The 22,456-nt window shown below is 39.0% G+C and overlaps 1 protein-coding gene across 9 annotated transcripts in view; it reads right to left on the bottom strand.

Annotated features, from left to right (window-relative positions):
- The window catches only part of LOC134529175 (uncharacterized), a 646,085-nt gene that overhangs the window by 155,091 nt on the left and 468,538 nt on the right, over positions 1-22,456 (bottom strand). For all 9 annotated transcript variants that reach the window (XM_063363010.1, XM_063363001.1, XM_063363007.1 and 6 more), the window contains 3 exons: positions 21,142-21,258; positions 8,925-9,023; positions 2,615-2,713 (listed from right to left, as the gene is read on the bottom strand). In XM_063363010.1, coding sequence (XP_063219080.1) covers positions 2,615-2,713; positions 8,925-9,023; positions 21,142-21,258 — 315 coding nt within the window. The remainder of the gene's footprint in view (positions 1-2,614; positions 2,714-8,924; positions 9,024-21,141; positions 21,259-22,456) is intronic.

Below are 22,456 nucleotides of genomic sequence, written 5' to 3'. Positions count from 1 at the left end.
TTCAGCACTCCGGGGACCTCACCGCTTGTTCATCACCGCTTAGTAATTCTGTTCAACATTAATTCTTTTTTCAAATCTTTTTCGTTTAGTCCTCGGAGCTTCTCTCGGTCGGGGGTCTGCATAAATAATTACCTTGCGACCAGTATCGGTCTTTTTTCAAACTTAATACGTAAATCAAGGTGTGACCACGTGGTTGGTCACTACACTTAAACCGATTCGTGCTGCGGGCGTTTGTTGCAGTTTAATTGTGTACGTGTATAATCGGAGTTGGCCGAATAAATCAGGGCGTGTAAATCTAAACGTATTCTTTTATTCTTTTAAATAAGTGTGACCACGTGGAGTGTGACGGCGTGTGGGAAGCCTAAGAGCCCACTGCGTAGGGAATAACGTGCCTGTCGCTGAGAGTGGGCAGGTATTAGTGCTAGGTTGTTTTCAGGGGGGAATTAAAATCACGCCTCACAAGGGCGACGTCACGACCCTGGTAAAGAGTCTCGCATAGGTCCGTGCCCGTTGCACGGTGGCGCCCTTAACATCTGAGCATTCATCGAAAACCCCGTTATTAAAGATCAGAGACCACGGCCCCCGTAACAACTTGTTTACTATTCGTTTTTCAAGGAACTGCAGATATCCTTATTCTTGTAATATATTTCGTTAACATGTATCAATGTTCTGCCTTCAGCATTAAAGTATGGTTTATTGTTGCTGCATGTATTTTGTGTAAATTCACGTAATGTGATTTGACAGTGTAACCCGACACATTGCCGCGGCGTTATATATTAGTTGAGTAGACTCAAGAGCAGTGTTTTTGTTAAGGCGCTTTCACTTAAGTAAGGGCTGTCCTAATCATTTTTGTATTTTCTTTTCGCAGAGACTTTCCAGCTGTGTAACAAGTGAAAGCTCTGGAAACAAATGTGATTTGTTTATATCTTGAAGTTAATATTTGTTTGTGATGAAGGGTATAAGTATTTGAAGAATAAAAAGTTGATATCTAACATATAGTACACCTCTGTCTACCATATCACCCCTTGTTACTCTTGAGTTTGACACGAGAGGTTATAAGGTAGGAAAAGAACACAGGTATTTCAAGCTTTAATTGCTAAAGAGTAGAGTGTTTTCTGAAAATATGATAGTTGGTTTGGACAATAAAAGTCATTCCATCACCAACATTTTATAAACATGAGTCACTAAATGGGATTCAAACAAAAATATGAGCCTGATTTACAAAATTTATAACATAATAGAAGGACTGTAAAAAATTTTCAAAAAGCATTAACAATTTTTCGACAAAAACAGCAGACAAAGAGAAATTGGAATGATTGTTTAGAGGTCTTGAAATTCGTCTTTAATCTAGCTGCCCATAGCACAACTTTGTTATCTCCCGCTCTTGATATTTTGGGACCTGCAACATTTCATCCATTGTTAAATGTTTAAGGTGAATACCTGGATATACTCAAAGCTCATATTCCTTGGATTTTAGAGAAGATATGAATGGAGGCTAATGAGAGTTTAAATAGGCGTGAGACAAACTTAGCAGGCAATACAATAAAGGACAACTTCCAAACTGATATGTGGTACAGCAGAAATAGCTCACCTGCCTATATTCAACGTAATAGGGCTAAGTTCTTGTCAAAAAATTTGGTAAACATTTATGCTAGGCCTTACACCATCAAAACATTTCTGGGGCAGGTTAAATTGATGTCAGTCAAATAAAGCCGTATTGTAAAGTTACATAGTGCCTATATTTAATCCTGATATTTTTAAAATTAGTTTTATTTTAATAGGTCTAAAGAATTTTATCAGTTTAGGTTAAGAATTGCGCTCATTCTTTTTTGTATTTGTTTCATTTTCTGATATATCATTTCTTTTGTAATTATGAGTAATTTTATTTTTTCTGGTGTAAAACTCTCTTTTTCTACCCTTGTTCTAACTTCTTTTAAATGTACCTGTTGGTGATGTAAATCTTAAGAGAATTAAGTCTTACAGCAGCTATTATTATTTTTAGCCTGTCTAACTTGCCTATGAATATTTTTTAGGACGGGGAGTTTGTAGCGTGCTGCAACTTGCGACAAGTTATAATTAAATTTTTTTTTAGTTTGAAATATAGTAAAAATATTTAAATTTCTTTCTAGGAAACAACAGATACGTACTTCAATAATTTAAATTTCTTCTGGCAATAAATTTGTATTATCATTTTAGAAACTTCCACTATATTTGACCGCATGAGCAAAAAAAAAATTTTTATTCTAGTATTTATGTATATAGTTTGATTAAAAATCATATTTTTATAGAAATGAATACCTATTTATTATAACTATATTATCGGTTAGATATAATGTGTTAAGTTTTTGCATGGACTTTATGAATATCGCAAAAGTATTAGGGGACAATGCAAAGCACGTGTGGGCCAGACAGTACTGTGAAGTAAAAGGAAGGTTTGTATTAACATGGGCTTACAGGACAGACGACAGAGTTCAATGGTTACTCACAGCAGGACAGGTGTATGATCAAGTGTTAAGTTTTATACGTTTTGTGTGTGGTTAACATAAACATGAATATAACTTTACAAATCATAATTATCAATCTGAATAAAGAAAGAGTAATAATAAATAATTACCTTTTGTAATTTTGGGGATTTCATACCTGCCCCTTTTGCTGTTTTACTCTGGTTTGGCTCTTCTATGTTCGTTTCAGCTGTCTGCATTATGCTTTTTTCCTGGAAACAAACACACAAAATGTTTACTTGGAAAATAGAAAATATCTAATAAAGGAAAAAATTATCACTTGAAAAAATTGTTATTACTGAAGAGACATTGATATTGAATAACCTTAAAATGTCAACTATTTAGCTACCTGTATGTTAAGAAGTTGTAGTATTACTGTAGAGAACTGGCTGGATCCTCATGTTCTCAGTAATTCAAGTTAATAGGAATAAGTCAATGTAAGTTTTTGAAATTATTATTTTTTATTGGGGACTGATTGTGTCAGAAGTACTTCCTGGTGGAGGAATGAAGGCATTGTGTGTGATTTTTGAAAGTATGTTTATCTTAATTTAAATTTACCTGTTTTGGTTCATGACTAATACAATTTTAAAATGGGTTAATTTTAACACATGAAATAAACTATTTTCAACTAAAATAACTTTACTAGGGGATGAAGCATTGGTTTTGTTAAAAATGACAACGAAATGAAGGAGGCAGTCAAAGGGCATAGTTGGTCTACTATAAAAGATGAACAACCTTTAAGTAACTTAAAAGATAAGTCACAGTTGCACTCGGTCCAAATGAAGTTTAATACACAATTTTTTTTATTATTGAGCCAATATAATATTTAGCTTATTCATAAAAAAAATTTAAATGTTCAGATAGTGTAAATAGAAGGAAAGAAGAGAAATAAATCTCTCATTTCGCCTACATTTTTAAGAGTTATAACATTGTAATGGTTCGAAAGATTTGAGGACTCAAGTAAGTTTAATTTTTGTTTTTCTCAAAGCTAGCTAATTCTTAAAGATATGCATTTGTATGAAAAGGCCATGTAGAAAAATTAGAGCTGAGATTACAATACAGAGTGCAGAATTTCAGGAAACAATTTCAATATTTATTATACAATGTGTTGAATTAGAGTATCAGGCTTACATCAAAGATCTCAAAATCTTCCAAAGGTTAATACATGTTAAAACATCGCCAGAAATTTTGAAAAACTTATGTCTTTCCCAAAAAGGGCCATCAAAGAGCAGAAAGGATAATAAATGCATAAAAAGTTCGAAATTGGATAAATTTTTGTACTTTAGTATAAATATTTTCATTTTGTTTTTAGATGTTCTTATAGGAATGGTTGCCCATTTATTGCAATTATATAATTAGTTAAGACACTGAAGCATGTGTTTTTGTGTGCACATAATGAATATCAGCAACAGACTTGTGGGCACGCACTGAGCGAGTGGAAGGCAGTGCTGTGGAGTGGGGGGAGGAGAGAGCTGCGAGTGGGACTCTAGGGCGGACGGCAGTCGTGTCAACATGACTGGGTGCAAGGCAGCGACTGTGAGCTGAGTTGGGGTGGCCTCTCACAATTATACTGTGGTGTTTAATTTATGTTTATGTAAAGCGGTGCTTAATGACAGCAGTCACGAGAAGCAAGTTTGTAATTGTGTGACATTTGGTTCTTCTTTAATGCCTGAGAGTGAAAGATGCACGGAGTTTTGCAGGCCTACTGAACATATATTAGTTGGCGAGGCAAGGGTAATGCATGCTAATAAGCATGCTCTTTGAAAGGTTTGATCAAATTCGGCAAATGAAAATGTAAGTCTAGTGCAGCCGATTTAGTTTAACGGATAACTCAATTTGTGAAAAGAAACATGTCACAAAAGCATTTATAATTACTGAATTTATTAATTTATCTTGTATCCACTTTGCAAAGTTAAGATTCTAAACTAAATAGCCATAATTGTACTTCGTGATTTTATAAAATAATACACATAGGGGTGTAACAAAATTAAGTGACTGCACTGTTTTAATGAGTGTAAGTGTGTGATATTCCAACGCTTGCCTCAAACACAATAACTCGGACTGGAAAGTTTTTTGGTTAGTTTAAAAAATTATGATGTTCAATTTTAAGAAATGTAAATAATTTTAATATTCTAGCCTATTAGGTACTTAACATAAAATATATGTTTTGGTACAGTGCTAATAGAGTTTTTAAGGTCACATTTGTATTTTTTTATACAGAAAGACTAATTTTATTTTTCTGTAAAGGCAATCTATTCACAAAACAAAAGCCAAATTAAAAATTGTAAGTTATGGTATAGCTTACAAAATGTTAATTTAATTTACATTAAAAAAATTTATAGTTAAAGTTTATTATTTCTTTTTTATTCCTAGTTCTTACTGCTACTTCCTTTATTTTTTAAATCTTGTGTGTTGTGACTTTGCTAAAATGTATGTCTTCTTTTTGCAACCTGTTTTGGGTACGTAAAGACACTTACTAAACAATGTTGATAATTTTAAAGAATATGTTTGTTTGATGTCTGCCATATGTGCGTGCAGTAAACTTAATTCCTGAGAGTGTGCCGAAATATTCATTTGACAATCTAGTTAGGGGACAGCCGACAAAGTGAGCCACTCATGAGTTTGTTGGGGATCTTAGGCTATTTTGGTTCCATTACTGCTGACTATGCTACTATCTGTGCATAACTGAAGGCCTAATTTAATAAGTTAATTAAAAAGGCATATTTCCCAACCTCCTTTACTTATCTTGGGGATCTTAGGCTATTTTGGTTCCATTACTGCTGACTATGCTACTATCTGTGCATAACTGAAGGCCTAATTTAATAAGTTAATTAAAAAGGCATATTTCCCAACCTCCTTTACTTATCTTACCTGATTTCGACAGAACATTTTGTGGTGATGATTTTGGCATTTTTCCTTCTTACTACCTATACAAGGTATGTAAACCACACAGGTAATCGAAGCTTTAGTTGATAATGAGTAGTGTGTTTTCTGAAAACCTGAGAGTTTGTATTGGACAATAAAAGTTATTTCATCACCAACTATTTCTAAACATGTGTATCTAATGGGGAATCAAACTGACGTCGACCGGGGCTACGCCCTCCCTAAGCCAGATGTGCCTCACGCCGTCGACACCCCTCTCCTCCCATCACCACCCTCTATTTCAAACCTCCCGCCCCGTGTGCAGGTGTGTGTGTGTGCGTGTGAGGCTGCCGACAAGAGGCGGGATTAGAGTCTGTGCCACGACCCCTTTTATTTTTATCATTCAAATTTTATGTTTACGTAATTGCTACCTGTCTTTTCTTAATTAATATTCCCTTAGGATTATGTTTGCAGTGCTAGTTGATAAGGACGGCGCAGCGCCTCACACGGCAGGCAATGAAACTACCCGCAACCAGTTTGAACCATAATATTAATTAAAATAATTAATACTCAACATAAATAATTAAGGAAAACTTGTTATAATTTTATTATAGAATTTTAGTGTATTTGTTTTAGTTAAATAAGTGGTAATAAATAACAGGAGAGGCTAACGGTAAATCCAACGCTTTTCGGCCGCCATGCTGCCCTGGCCTCTTCAGTCGCTTCCGTTCGTCACCCGGGGTAGGATGCTTGGTGAGCACCGCGCAACATCATATTTTTCTTAATCAACTGATCTTTTAACATCCGCCGGACTTTTATAATTCTTAAACCTTTTTGTATCTGTGAGGCCTACTCCGGGTGGCCGACTCGATTTAAGTTCAATTCGAACATTTAATCACGAACCGCGTCCTAAACTCACGAGGCCAGGCCACGAGGTGAACTGGTCAACCTGTAAATTGATTCTCTCCCGCCGTTGGCGTTATTAACAGTTTCATAGTGTATGTAGGTGTAGCGCAATTGGAGACGTGTTGTAACGTTGCTGAAATAAAAGGAGTACGTCGAACTTGTGATTTTTAGTCGAGTGACCACGTGTCCCTGCTTCTGAACCTCGAGGCTTGTGGGACGCCTTAAGAGCCCACTGTAACGATATCGCGTGCTAAGGGAACCGAGCTTAGCCCTACACGGGTCACGTCACGCCCTGAAGGGAGTCTCCGCCGGGTCCACGTGCCCACATCCCGTGGTGGCGCCCACTCCGATATTTCATTTGTTCGTTCCCTTACCTCGCTAGTACGACAAAACAAAAATACAGCCTGTATCAGACTGACTATAATATTGTCGTGAGGGCGTGTTTCGAATCGGCGTACGTTTATACCTTGGGTGCCACCACGTGGATGGGCACGTGGACCCGGCTACCGACTCTGTCCCAGGACCGTGACGTGACGTGACCCATGTGGAGCTAGGCTCGACTTCCCCACGCTAGCACTCACCGGCCCGCTTTCAGCGGCGGGCACGCTATGTTACTGCTCGTGGGGTCTTGAGGCGCTCCACACACCTCCGTCGCTGTGCTGGGAAACTCGTGGTCGAGAATTAAGTGCAACGAGTCGTGTGAATATTGAGCTTTATTGGCGCCGACAAATACACTCAAGACGCACACAGAAAACAGCACATAGTCCAGCTTTCTTGCTGACCAGGAGACACCACGTGGCCCACCCTGAAAGTATGTCCGCCGATTAATCTAAAACGGTCCGGGGAGCTTTAATTAGTTAATTTACACAGTCTGCCGCTGTGGTAGGCCTCAAAGGTTGATTAGGAAAAGGTTTAAGAAAATAGTTACGACGTCGGATGTTAACGGATCAGTTATGAGAAAGTTGAAGTCGACGAGGTGCTGAGATGCGTCCTACCCCGCACGGCGAATGGAAGAGACTGCCCCGGGCCCTGGGTGTCATGGCCGCAGGAAGTGCTGAACTTACCGTTAGTATATTAATATTAAAGACAGTTAAACATACACACTTGTTGGCGGGAGGTTTGAAACAGAGGGTGTGGGTGGGGGGAGAGGGGGTCGGTTGTTGTGTGAGGCACATTGGGCTTAGGGAGGGCGGAGCCCTGGTCGACGTCAATATCATAGAGGGGCTGTACAAAATTATTTAAAGGCATTTACCATATTTCGACAGGAAAAGCAGAAGATTATGAGAGATTTATATTTTTGTGGTTTAACAATCTATTTATCTACCCTTGTTCAAACTTCTTTTAAATGTACCTGTTGGTGATTAAAATATTTGAAAAATAAGTCTTACCGCAGGTGTTATTTTTTTTTAGGCTGTTAAATCTAAATTGATAGTGAATTTTTTATTTTGCGGGAAATTGGTAGTACGCCGGCAACTTGCTAATACTTATAATTCCATTTTAGTTTAGTTTAAAATATCTTAAAAATTTTTAATTTTTTTTCTTTCTTAAAACTACTCATGTCTTGCAATAATTAAAATTTAGAAATTCCAAAATAAATTTAATGGAATATGAATAAAACACTTTTATTCTAGTATATATGTATGAAGTTTGATTTAAAAGGCTATCTTTATATAAATGGGTACCCATTTGTTATAACTACATTACCAGTAAGATATTATTTGTAAGTATTTGCGTGGATAATATGAATATCGCCAACGGACTCGTGGCGCACGCAAATCGAGCGTGAGCTAGACAGTACAATGGAGTGAAAGGAAGGTGTGAATTAAAATGGGCCTATACGGCAGACGACAGCAGACCTGCCAACATTCAAATTTAAAAAATCATGAGGTCCTCGATAAAAATTTTCAGGCCCATAAAAACAGATTAGATATAAAAAACAACAAATGAGAATCTTTAAATTTAAGTGACATACCTGTACATATGTTACATGGTCTCTGCTTCAAAATTTATTTAAACAAATTATAGGTTGCAGATTTAATTTAGTTGAACATAATTTAGCGCTGTCGTGTAGTGATCATGCAGGGCCGCAACTATAAAAGATGTAAAATAACATTCTGCTCGTGTAACACTATTATCACTGTTCACAGCCAAATTATTTTTTTATTGGAAGCAATACACTTCATGTGTTAGTTGTGTTTTTTTGTAGCGACATGTTTCACAATGTCTCCTCTTCAACTATGCGAGATAGAAAAATCAGCACGGCACACGCTACAAAAGGCAAAATTGCTTCCTTTACGTGACTCGAGTATTGATGGAAACTCGTTACTGTTAGCTTTCGTAAAACTTGTTTTGTAACTTTTACAAACAAAATCTTGGGGCCCCGAAAAATCGTGAAGAAACACTATTTTGGCGTGAGGGCGTGAGATGGACCTTAAAATCGTGAGCCTCACACCAAAATCGTGAGAGTTGGCAGGTCTGCGACAGGTGTGTTGTGTCTGGCCGCCGCAGAATTCAATGGTTACTCGCAGCAGGACAGGTGTGTGTTTGAGTGTTAAGTTTATTACAGTTTGTTTGTTTTTAACATAAGCATGAATATAACTTTTAAAATTATAATTATCAATCTGAATAAAGAAAGAGTAATAATAAAAAAATTACCTTTTGTAAATTTGGGGATTTCATACTAGCCCCTCTTGTTGTTCTAAGCTGGTTTAGGTCTTCTATACTCGTTTCAGCTATCTGTGTTAATCTTTTCACCTGGAAACAAACACACACATAAGGTTTACATGGAAACTGGAAAAATATCTAATAATGGAAACATTTTTCTCTTGCATAAAATTTATTACTGAAGGAACATTTAATATGAATAAACATAGACATGTCAACTATTAAGCTACCTCTATGTTTACAAGTTGTAGTATTACTGTAGAGAACTGGCTGGATTTTCAAATCCTCAGTAATTCAAGTTAATAGGAATAATGAAGTTCAATGTAAGCAAATATAATAATTTTTTATATGGGTATGAATGTGTCAGAATTATTTCCTGATGGAGGAATGAAGCATTATGTGTTGTATGTTTAAGGTAAGTTTATCTTCATTTAATTTAGAATGTTTTGGATAATGACTAATATAATTAAATAATGATTTTATTTTAAATAATGAAATTAACTAATTTGACCTAAAATAACTTTACTACGGGATGATGCTTTTGATTTGTTGATAATGACAAAGAAATGAAGGATGCAGTCATAGAGCATAGTTGGTCTAGTATAAAAGGTGTAAAACTTTTAAGTAACCCAAAAGATAAGTCACAGCTCCAGTTGGTCCGAATGAAGTTTACAGCACAAAATTATTTTGTTGAATCAAATTAATTTTAGCTTATGCATGAAAAGGAGTGTGGGCACTTCTAAAGTTTTTTAAAAGTTCAGATAGTGTAAATAGAAGGAAAGAAGAGAAATATATCTCTCATTTCGCCTACATTTTTAAAAAGTATAGACTTACGGTGGTTCCAAAGTTTTGAGGACTCAAGTAAGTTTGGATATTTTTTTTTTTGCAAAGCTAGCTAATGCTTAACAATCTGCATTCTTATGAAAAGGCCATGTAGAAAAAATAGAACTAAGATTAATATCCAGAGTACAGAATTTTAGGGAACAATTCAATCTTAATTATACAATTTATTGAATTTGAGTAGGTACCATGCTTACATTAAATATCTCAAAATCTTCCAAAGTTAAGTATCTGTTTAAAAACCGCAAGAAATGTTAAAAAAATTAAGCCTTTCCTAAAGTGGGCCATCAAAGAGCAGTAAGAAAAATAAAGGCACATAGATGTCGATACTGGATAAATTATTGTATTTTGGTTAAAATATTTTCTGTTAAGTGTTAGATGTTTTTATAGCAATGGTTATCCATTTATTGTAATTATATAATTAGTTTAAGACATTGAAGCATACGTTTTTGTGTGGACATAATGAATATCAGCAACAGACTTGTGGGCACGCACTGAGCGAGTGGAAGGCAGTGCTGTGGAGTGGGGGGAGGAGAGAGCTGCGAGTGGGACTCTAGGGCGGACGGCAGTCGTGTCAACATGACTGGGTGCAAGGCGGTGACTGTGGGCTGAGTTGGGGCGGCCTCTCACAATTATGCTGTGGTGTTTAATTTATGTTTATATCAAGCGGTGCTTATGAGAGTAGTCACGAGCAGTAAGTTTTTAATTCTAAAGACATTCGGCTCGTTTTTCAAGTCTGAGAGTGAATGATGCTTGCTCATCTGTGGGTCTACTCAAATGTCTTGTGTTGGTGAGGCAAAAGCTAATGCACTGTGAGGTGGACTGCAGCTTACCCCCATGCCCTGATAAAATGGCAGTTAAGCCACTTTTTTCCAACTTTGATAGCAGTATTGTCTACAGCCAGGGGGCTGTTATTGGCTAGGAACTACTTTCTTGCGCCCTGATCCACTTAGTTTTAGCTTGAAACTTTTGCGTATGAACTAACTTGTAGGACGTCAAGAATAGTGGTTAAACATTTTCTGAAATTAGACTTCGTTAGAATAAGTGAGCTTGCTAAACAGTGGTGAAGTCAAATTCCCTTTTTTGGAGTGTGGCGGAGGGATACGGACGGCCGGCGGAAGAGAGGACGGAGGAAGAGGAAGGTGAAGATGGAGGAGGGGACGCTGTGAGAAAACGTGGGTGTAAGGTGCACAGGGGAGGAGTAAGGAAGCGAGACTGAAAAAGGACTGGATCAACGTGTTGCGAGTTGGTTGAGTGGAAGTGATGCGACAAACTCTTGTGTAGCCATTTTTCGGTAACCACTGAACCGCTGGAAAATCCATTTGGTTGGGGAGTTGTGCAACAACCAATGGCGCCCGAACAAACGTGAGTCGGGGGTGGAAAACGTTACAACTGAGCTGGCGCCCGAACAGGGATCTGAAGAAAGAAGTATTCAGGGAGAAATATGGCTGCGAGAGAAGAGAAACAAAGGAGAAGCTGCGTGTAAGGTATTCCTGAAACAGGATGATTAAGGTCAGTGTAATTTGCCATAACAAACATGAGTGAAGTGCCGATACGAGACTGGATGGATGAGCTGTGTTCCGCGGGTTTTTGAGGGAGTTGTGTTTTGCGGAGGAAAGAAGAAACTGTCACATGGTGTGGTTTTCCGTCGAGCCGAGCTCCTGTGAAACCATAGTTGGTGTCCTTTGTGTTCTATAACTATGGCCGTCTGCCTGTTATTCTTGTCCTGCTTTCAAGTGTTTTGTGGATCAGGGTAAACATAGTTACGTAATTAGGAGTTATATAACCTTTGTGCAAGTGGTTTAATATTGTAAACACAGGAGACAGTCATGGCCCCAGTAGATACTCGTAGCGGGGGCGCGAGGGGTGACGCAGAACGGAGTAACGGGAATGAAAAGGATTTGGGTATAACCTCTGAAGGAGGGGAAAGTAGGGGAAGGGAGAGAGATGGTGAAGGGGCTGGCGCGAGCGTTGTTAGCCCACCCAGTGCGGCCGACAGCACACCGCTATCTCCGCAAGGTAGCGAAAGTAGTGAAGTTATGGACATGTTGAGGGAAATTATCAAAGGTCAGCAATCATTCCAACTAACGGTGGAGAACAAATTTCGTGAACAGAATAATCAGTTTATTGGATTGCGGGAGGAAATGAGTGCTTTCAGAAAAGAAATGAGGGAGGAAGGAGATAAAGTGATGGCTAGGCAGATTAGCTTTGAGAACTCCTGTGAACTGCGTTTAGGTGAGGTTGAAAATCGCCTGAGAGTAGTAGAAAGTGGGCAGGAACAGGGAGAGGGAAGGTGGATGGAGGTCAGCGGACAAGTTGCTGAGCATAGCCAGGAAATAGCAAGGCTTGGGAATAAAATGTTAGCGCTGGAACAGGTGGTCAGGGTGCAGCCAGGGGAAAGTGAGCTTGTTAACCGGAGTCGAACAAGCAGGCTGGGAAGTGCAGCAGTAGAAACAGCTACCTGTGAAAGTCAGGGGGAAGTAAACAAGCGGGGAGAGACCAGGGAGGACAACACAAGTAGGGGCGGACGTTGTGCACCACAATACCACGATCGTGACATACCGAAGTTCACCGGGAACGGAAATGTACACCCGCGTAAACATACCAGCAACCTAAAGGAGTTTTTTTCTATGTATGGTTGTGGGAGTGAGGAGAAATTGGTAGTGGCCAAGAGGTCAATAACAGGGGGTAGTAGCAACTGGCTTAGGCTCTGTGACCACCGAATGGCAAATTTTGCTGACTTCGAGCGTGAGTTTACAGCGGAATACTGGGACAAGAGAATTCAGGGAACTGATAGAGCTGAACTGTACCGGGGACGGTGTGTTGAAGGGAGCTTGGAGAGCCATCTGAGTAGTGTGGTAGAAAGAGCCAGGTACTATGACACGCCATTAGGTGAGGAGGAAATAATAACCATGATTTACACACAGTCACCACTGCGGGTGCAGGAGGCATTAGTGGGCAAGGAAATCACGACAATTGAGCAACTTAGAAAAGTGCTGAAGGAGTTGGATAGGCTCAGTGCGCTGCGTGAGAAGGGGGGAGGATTTTACAGGACAGGAAATCGTGACACAGACCATCGCTTAGAGCGAGGGATGGGGGGAAGCGGCGGAGGCCAAAGAGGTGACGGATGGAGTGGAGAAGCGCAGGAGGGGAGGGACGCCCAAGGTCACCCCGGGAATGTGAGGGGGGAAGGCAGGGAAGAAGGCAGGCCAGCCGATGGCAACAGCAACTGGCGAGGGGGTTGGCAAGGAGGGGGGAGGGACAGATGGAGGGGTGGAAGGAAGGGAGACTGGGCGACAACCGGTGAAGGGCGCGGAGCAGGAGAGAGGACAGACAGAAATCAAAACAATGAACACAAGGACGGTGCTGTTCCGGGAAACGGAGAGGGTCGCCTAGCCTAAGCTGCCAGGTTAGGCAGATCCACACTGATAGGAGGCAGTCTGTTGACCGGGCAGAAACCCGTGATAGTATTGATGTAATTTTCACTGACGATAGAAGTTTTTTATTAAACGAGGCAGAAACTGTAGTGAAAGGCAGAGTCGTTCCGGAACTGGCATGCAAAGTAGGAGACCAGGGTGTGGCAATCTTGTTTGATTCCGGGTCAGAAGTGTCTGGTGTGTGCGAACAGTTTCTGGTGAACTTAAACAGGTTAGGATATGAGTTTCCGGTACTTCCGGTGCCGCAGTTAACCATAATAGGAGCAACAAGGGGAAAAAGCAAGAAAGTAAATAAACAGGTATATCTGAATTTCAAGATAGGGCCAGATGAGTATTTTGCAAACTGTTTGGTCATCCCACAGTTAGCTAAGGAAATAATAATTGGCATTGATTTCATGGCAACGCACGAGGTAGTAGTAAGCTTTGTTACAGGGAGTATTTTCGTAAGCACTAAAGAATACAGTATGCTGCAGGGCACAACGGTGTTCGAGCGGGGTGGGGGGTCGCTGCGAGTGCAGTACGTAGAGGAGTGGGAGAAGGGGAGAGAGGAGAGAGAACTAGCGCTTGCTGTAGGAGGGGAAGAGATAAGCAGGAGCCATGTGTCCTTGAGTGGCTGGGAGGAGAGGTTGGACAGTGTGTTGGCGGCCTGTGAGGAGGGGAGTGAAGGGGAGAGAGAGCAGCTGCGGGAAGTACTGCGCTGCTATAGCGATGTGTTCAGCGACGAGCCAGGGCTGACAACCGAGTATACTGCAACCATACCGGTGACCAGAACCACCCCATTCAAAGGGAAAAGTTACCCAATACCTAGAGCATGCAGCGAGGAAGTGGAAAGACAGATCAAAGAAATGGTGGAGAAGGGTATTATAGAGCGGGGGAACAGCCCATTTGTCAATCCGCTTATGTGTGTAAGGAAAAGCGACGGGAGTGTACGAATTTGTGTTGATTCCCGGGGGGTGAAAGATCATATTGTGCCTGACAGGCAAAGCCCGGTCGAACCTGATTCCCTGTTTGAATCATTTTACGGCAGTAAATATATCAGCACGACCGACTTCACAAAAGGGTATTGGCAGGTACCACTAAAGAAGGAAGATAGGCCGTATACAGCTTTTTTGTACAGAGGGCGGTCGTATCAATTTAAAGTGCTCCCTTTTGGCCTACAAAATAGCGTTGGGGAGTTCTGCAGAGCGGTGGATGTTTCGTTGGGACCCGAGCTAGAGTCAGTGGTGCATACTTATGTAGATGATGTTCTGATTGCCACAGAGACGTTTGAACAGCATGTACAGATTTGGGATAAACTGTTGTGTAGGCTTAGAGAGGTGAACCTGACACTGAGGTTATCCAAGTCAAAGTTTCTGAGAAGAGAAGTAAAGTTTTTGGGGTTTCAGCTCAGTGCAGAGGGGATCAGACCGGACCCTGATAAAGTAAAGTTAATAAAAGATTTTCCTAGGCCACAGTCAGTCAAGGAGCTGAAGGGATTTTTAGGGTTGTGCAATTTTTACCGGCGGTTTGCCGAAAGATTTGCTGATACTGTGGAACCATTACTCAGGTTATTAAAGAAAGGTTGTAAGTGGCAGTGGGAGCAGGAGTGTGAAGACAGTTTTGAACGAGCAAAGGCCTTGTTTATTGACAACTGTATAGTAAGGCATCCTAACATGAGCAAACCTTTTTTTTTGTGCACTGATGCATCCAGTTACGGAATAGGGGTAAAGTGCTTTCAACGAGGCGAGAAGGGGGAAGAGGAGCTTATAGGGTTGCTGAGTAGGACGCTGAGCCCTGCGGAGCGTGCGTATACAGTCACTGAGAGAGAGTGTCTGGCCGTAGTGTGGGGTTTGGGAAAGCTGCGTAATCTGTTGTTAGGTAGCTCGGTTGTGGTATTATCAGACCACCATTCGCTTTCGTTCCTTATGTCTTGCAAGTTAATGGGAAGCCGGCTAACACGCTGGTGTTTAGCAATGCAGGAATATCGTCTAGAGATAGTGTATGTGAACAGGGGTTAAAACCAAGATGCTGATCTGTTGAGCCGCACCGTGATAGAGGGGGAGGAGATAGTGCTGGAGGAAAAACCACGCACGGGACCAGTGATGGCGGGGATGACCTTGGAGCGAGACGAGATCTTGGTGGCTAGGTTTGGTCAGCTAGGGGAACGGCAGAGAGAGGATCCTGTGTGGGGTGATGTGATCAAGTCATTGGAAACCACCAGTCAGGTGGGAAGTAATGCAAGGGCAGAAAATTTAAAGCAGTGGTATTGTTTATCTGGGGGGTTACTTTTCAGAAAGAAAAAGGCAGGCACAGTGGACTGGAAGTTATGTGTTCCTGAGTGCTGGGTGAAAAGGCTTGTTTGGCATTTGCATCGCAGCAATGGTCATTTTGGGGCCAAGAAAGTTCTGTGGTTAGCAACAAATAGCTACTACTGGGTGAGCATGGAGAAAAGTATTAGGAAGATATTACGGAGTTGTGACATATGCCAGAAGGCCAAGTATCCGAATAGGAGCTGGGAGGGCAGTTGGGTGCCGATTATTCCTGAGGGGCCCGGGGAGCTGATCGCAGTTGATTTGTATGGACCATTACCAAAGGGTCGGGGCGGTGTTCAGTATCTGTTCGTAGTGTTGGATGTGTTCTCAAAGCTGGTCTGTTGTTTTCCATTAAAGAAAGCTACCGCAGCTGCTTGTGTTAGCAAGCTGATCAATCAGTATTTCAGTGAGTATGGGGTACCTAAGAGGGTGCTTAGCGATCATGGGACGCAATTTACATCAGACATGTGGAGATGGGAGTGCGCCTGGGCAGGAACAGAAGTAGTGTACAGTTCTGTCCGACATCCCCAAAGCAACCCTAGTGAGAGAGTCATGCGGGAAATAGGGAGATTGCTGCGGACCTACTGCCATGATAGGCATAGTAAGTGGGCTGATGCAGTTCCGCTCATCAACAGACTGCTTAATGAGCAGGTACACAGTGGGACCGGGTTCTCTCCTCGAGAGATTGTGACAGATGAAAGACAACGGGATGAGCTAGCAGGACAATGTGTGTTTCCTGCAGGCGATGAATTGAGTAGGGAAGATAGGGTGAAAGAAGTACGACTTCGCTTGAAGCATGCAGCGTTAAAGAGGGGTCAGCAGCAAAGTAAACCGTTTCAGAGATTCCAGGTAGGGGACCTAGTACTACTCAGAGTTAGTGAGAAAAGTAACTATTTGCAGAAGGAAACCAAGAAACTTCACCTACTCTATGAGGGACCTTTCAGGCTAAGCAAGGCAAAGGGCCCGAATGTTTGGGAACTGGTGGGGGTCAAAAATAATGAAGTGCGGGGTATCTTTAATCAAGGGTTACTGAAGCCTTACTTTTGTGACATGTGATTTGAGGGTGTTAAAGAAAGGGGCCATGACTGGATCTCATGTGGTAGGGGCAACATGGTTGGGTTACCCTAGTGGGAGACTAGAAGCCATGACAACTAAGAGCCTGTGTAGATAAGTGGTGTTATTATATAGAGGAGAATGAGGAATGTTATTTGTGTTGATCATGCTACTAGTGCAGTGACTGACGTGAGCCTGCTGAGAGAGAAAGCCATCTGAATGTTGTGAGAGTCACCCATTAGGATGACTTTATCTGGGGGGTTGTGAGGTGGACTGCAGCTTACCCCCATGCCCTGATAAAATGGCAGTTAAGCCACTTTTTTCCAACTTTGATAGCAGTATTGTCTACAGCCAGGGGGCTGTTATTGGCTAGGAACTACTTTCTTGCACCCTGATCCACTTAGTTTTAGCTTGAAACTTTTGCGTGTGAACTAACTTGTAGGACGTCAAGAATAGTGGTTAAACATTTTCTGAAATTAGACTTCGTTAGAATAAGTGAGCTTGCTAAACAGTGGTGAAGTCAAATTCCCTTTTTTGGAGTGTGGCGGAGGGATACGGACGGCCGGCGGAAGAGAGGACGGAGGAAGAGGAAGGTGAAGATGGAGGAGGGGACGCTGTGAGAAAACGTGGGTGTAAGGTGCACAGGGGAGGAGTAAGGAAGCGAGACTGAAAAAGGACTGGATCAACGTGTTGCGAGTTGGTTGAGTGGAAGTGATGCGACAAACTCTTGTGTAGCCATTTTTCGGTAACCACTGAACCGCTGGAAAATCCCTTTGGTTGGGGAGTTGTGCAACAACCAATGGCGCCCGAACAAACGTGAGTCGGGGGTGGAAAATGTTACAGCACGCTAATAAGCATGACTGTTTGGGAGATATGATCATCATTGCCAAAAGACCAAGTCGTCTAGTCTAGCCAATTTAGTTTAGTAGTTAACTCAGTTTGTGAAAATAAACTTGTCAAAAAAGCTATTACAATCACTGAATTAATTAATTTATTTTGTACCGACCATGCAAAGAAAGATTTTGAACTAAATTGCTATTATATTGCATTGGCATTTTGCAAAATAATATATACAGGCCTGTAACTAAATATATTAAATACACAGTTTTCACAGGTGTAAGTGTGTGATATTCCAATGCTTGCCTCGAACATAAAAACTCGGACTGGAATGTTTTTTGGTTGGTTTAAAAAAGTATGAAGTTCATGCTTATCAAAAGTAATTTATTTATATATTGTAGCCATTTAGGTTCTTAACATAATATATATGTTTTGGTACAGAGATAATATAGTTTTTAAACTCACATTTGAATTCTTTGTTCACAGAAAGACTAGTTTTGTGTTTTGTGTAAAGGCACGCTATTCACAACACATAAGCCAAATTAAAAATTGTATTTTAAGGTATAGTTTACACAATATTTCCTTATTTTCAATTATAATAAATTTACAGTTAAAGTTAATTCTTTTATTTTACTTGCTAAATCTTACAGCTACTTCCTTTATTTTTAAATTTTTTTTACTTCGCTAATGTTGATGTCTTTTTTAGCAACCTGTTTCGGGGACGTAAAGACATCTCCTAAAGAGCGTTGATAATTTTAAAGAATGAGCCACTCATGAATTTTTTGGGAATGTTTTGCTATTTTTGTTGGTTAATTGATGACTATGCTACTATCTGTGCATAACTGAAGGCCTAAATTAATTAATTAATTAATTAATTAATTAAAAAGGGCTATTTCCCAACCTCCTGCACTTATATTACCTGATTTTGACAGAACATTTTGTGTGCAAGTAGATGCTTCGAGTGTAGCATTAGGAGCGCTGAAGTTGCAAGAAGGGGATAAAGATTTGCACACCTGATGTACGAGATTCACACACTTAATCGGCACGAACAACGGTATTGTGTGTATGAAAAGTAGGTGTAAGCCTGCATTTTTTCTGTGGAGAGGTTCTAATACTTTCTTGAGCACAATGAGTTCGTAGCTTTAAAAGATAACCAATCTTTGACATGGTTTCTATGAGATGGATTGTGTGACTCACCCACTTTAAATTTGGGATTAACACATGAAAGGTAGCAAGAATGTAGTAGTGACAAAACTGTAAAAAAAGTATAATTTTTTTTACATAAGCAGGTATTAAGTTATTCAACAATTATATTGACATTGGAAGTACTGTAAAAATTCGTCCATACATGATAGCGAGTAATATAAACCAAGAAATTCACCATTCCTGTAATTAAAAAAGTACAGCCAATAATTTATTGCAGTGTTGACATACTCTAATGAGATATTGATGTTCAGAACAGGACGGTATATATCTTCTTTAATAAGAATATCAGTTGCAGGAGAAACCGTATAGTGTATAATGTTCAAACAGCAACATTGTTATGATGTACATTATTTTTAAAACTTAATTGAGTAGGTTAATGTAATGTAGGGTATTATTAGTCCGTCTTAGACCAAAATAGTAATAAAGTTAACCATACCGACCATAATTTCTGATATACGCGTTTGGAACGAAAGGTTGTATTGTTTTACCTGTCCACCCTGGGTGCATTGTAATCAGCTATTATCACAAAGGTAAATATTTGGTGATGTGTCAGGAGGTAGGTAAACATTGCCAAGAGTAAAAAATATTGTTGTTGGAGTTCATTTTGATTTTTACCCACATGGCTTCAAAACCTGGATAGTTGTATTTGGTTATTTGTAGGACTGAAATAAATTTACTTTTGTTAGAGGCAGTTAGTACACCTCTTTTTTTATGAGAGTAATTAATTATTATCATTTCTGAAGATTGAAAATTGGTCATTAACAAATGTTTCTGTAAGACATACAATGTTATAATTTGAGTTTATAAGATTTACAAGGAATTCATTAGACTTGATGCACAAGCCTCTAACATTTTGATAAGCAATTGAACACTCTTTGGACCACTCTTCCGAGATGAAAAACACCGAAGAGTAGTTACGATGCTTCTCCGAGCACCACAGAAGATATCAAAGAAGAGCTAAGACGAGTCAGGGGTGAAATAATAGTGCTTCTTGGCTTAGGGAGCTCTTTTGTTGAAGGAGTGTTAGAAGCTGTCGATTCTGAATTGTTTGTGATAAACTTCGTTAGCTGCAATTTTATCTGGGTATAACTTGCTGTAAAATAAGCTTATCAGACAACCACTGGCAAGAATATGATGATGTTTATTCTGATAAAAGTCTTCTTGAAACGAGACGTGAAAGGAAGCGTACGAGTTGTATTTGGTACATAGTTTTTAGTCTGACTTAGAGATAAATTCAACAATTTCATGTTCCTGTATAGGGGATCTAAACATGTGATGAAGAAACCTTTCTTTTTTTCAGTGCGGTTTGATCTACAGTATTTAAGGTAAGAAAGTTCCTGATGCCCATTTACATAGGTGTTTTTTCCTCTCCTGTACATGTTTTACTAGTGTTAGTTGATGTCTTGGATTTATGTCCGTATTACATGACAATAAAACCATCTAGATCTTGGTCAGCATTCTCTATGTTGTTTCCGCTGATGATGGCATAGTTTTTAAGCTGGAACATAAGTTGGTCAGAGCTGCCTCTAGGGGTATAAACATGACCTTATTGATATTCAAGCTGGTGGTTGATTCCATGGCAATTTGACTATAAGATATTCCATTTACATTTTGTGAAATTAAACTTTGATTGATGTCTCAAAGTGGTTGCTTGATTAACTTAGTTTCTGAATGTGAATCTAATAGAAGTGTTTTTAGTAAAAAGTTTTCATTTTTGAGGTCGTTGACCTTGGTACAAAGAGACTCTAAGTTTTTTACAAGATCTTCAATTTTTGAGACTTCTGCTGTGTGAAGTTCCATGATAATTTATTCGTGAATAAATAGCTGACTGGTTTTCATAGGTGGTGATTCGAACATTTTAAGTTGATTAGTCTCCAAAGTTACTATAAGTATATGGAAAATGCATTCTTAAGTAAAATAGCAGTAAATTTTGAAAAACATCTTAAACCTTGTAAACTTTTACTCAAAAAAATTCCTCTTGTCTGTACCCATGGGTTACATCATGATTTGTCACTAATAGTCAGTACCTCTTAAATATATATTAGTAATACAAATCAGTTGCATTCTGCAGGAGTGTACAGTCCGAGCAAGTCCAGCATAGCTACCACCATGACACCAACTGCCCTTGACTTAGCTCAAGTTTATATTAAAAAAGTTCAGTAATAAATATTTATACATACATAACTGTAATTACGAAATAAATGCACAAAAACAGAAATAATTAAATTTTACTTAAATAGAAGTACCACTAACCTCAAATACATTTATGCCAGACTTCTTATCTTTCTTAGAAACCCTTTTGAATCCACTCTTGTTAATTTTTTTCTTTTAAAGATAATACTTTTGGTCCCTGAATTTCATTTTGCAACCAAACACTCATATTAAAAAACCTTTTTATTCTTACAAAATCATAGCATTCTATTCCAAACTTTCCCTGACTATAGTTCAAACCACTTAATTATTAAGAATTACAGAGAAAAATATTGACCTCATGGACACGCAATCAATAAACTGCAAGCAAAAAGAGTAATAATAGTATTGTACCTTTTTACGTCGTCTGGTTACATTTGTAAGGTCCAAATCTATGTCTCCAACCAATGGGGATATGCCAGGGACTGTCATTGAACCTTTCCGTTTGGGGTCTTGCTTTTCCGGATCAACCTGCACCAAAAATTTTTTTATTGAAAGAAGCTGAGGAAAAAAATAAGATGGTGATGGTCCACTGGGTGGAGAAAGTTGACTTTCTGTTCAGCAACACAGTCATTCTTTGCTACCCACCATACATCATTGTACACAACAGTGATGTAACCTGTAGGAGTACAAGCAAAATATGACTGGAGAGAGTTACTGACACACACAATGTGGATTTCTCCTTTGTCTCTAAATTAATGAAGTTTTTTTTGTATACTATAACTAGCACCCAGTAGATTGATCGGGTCCCTAAGATATCTTTCACATTGTGAAATACTACCAATCTTTTTCTCTGGTTTGTAAGATTTTTAATTTGAACACCTGAAATATCTTGTATGCAAAAGTTAGACAGTCTTTTATTGATAATAATTGATTGTTTCACGATCACTGAAGACTTGTCTTGTACCTCCCAAGTTAACAGATGTATTTATGACATGTGGTGTAAAATAATGAAATTCTGCACCCAGAAAAATTAAGTTTTGTAATGGCACCCATTTAGATAGTAATACTTTTTTAGTCTATTAATTCATACATCTAAAGTGGTATGGGTGGTGAATGAAATGTGTACATAGAAACAGTATTGTGAACTAAACAGTTAAAAATATAAACTTAATTACAGTGCTTCAGTTAAACGCCTTCTTTGAAGAATGCAACACAGGTGGGTGGTGGAGTGAGTATTTGTCCAATGATGAAAGTATCTTCGTCCTGAAGAATAACGTAATAATTTTTGAGATATATCACCTGATGATTCCCTCCTCCTAATTTCACTTCATTTTTAGAAAGTGTAAAAAAATTTTTTTTTGCCTTAAATTAACACATTAAAGTCTAGAGGTTAAAATTGTCCTGAATCACATGACCCTAGGCTTAGTTTTTTTAAAACTTTTTTTAATATAAATATTTCAATCAGTATTTAAAATACTTACTACATGACAAAAAACTTCAGAGTTTACACTTTTTTAACAATGTTCAAAAATTTTTTTTATTTATTTTCTTTTCTTTTGATAAAAAACTATGTTTTACAAAAATAACAAAAATTCTTTACACACGTGATAATATTCAATGTAATAAACTTTTTTTAACTCTAAATTGTTTTACTTTTTATGATATTTTTCACAATAATCACCTTATTACAATATTTGAATACTAAATTAATTTTTACTTTGTTGTG

The sequence above is a fragment of the Bacillus rossius genome, chromosome 2, assembly GCF_032445375.1.
Source record: "Bacillus rossius redtenbacheri isolate Brsri chromosome 2, Brsri_v3, whole genome shotgun sequence".
Classification (NCBI taxonomy): domain Eukaryota; kingdom Metazoa; phylum Arthropoda; class Insecta; order Phasmatodea; family Bacillidae; genus Bacillus; species Bacillus rossius.
Note: the sequence above shows the minus strand (reverse complement) of the source record. Positions and strands in the feature narration are given on the sequence as shown.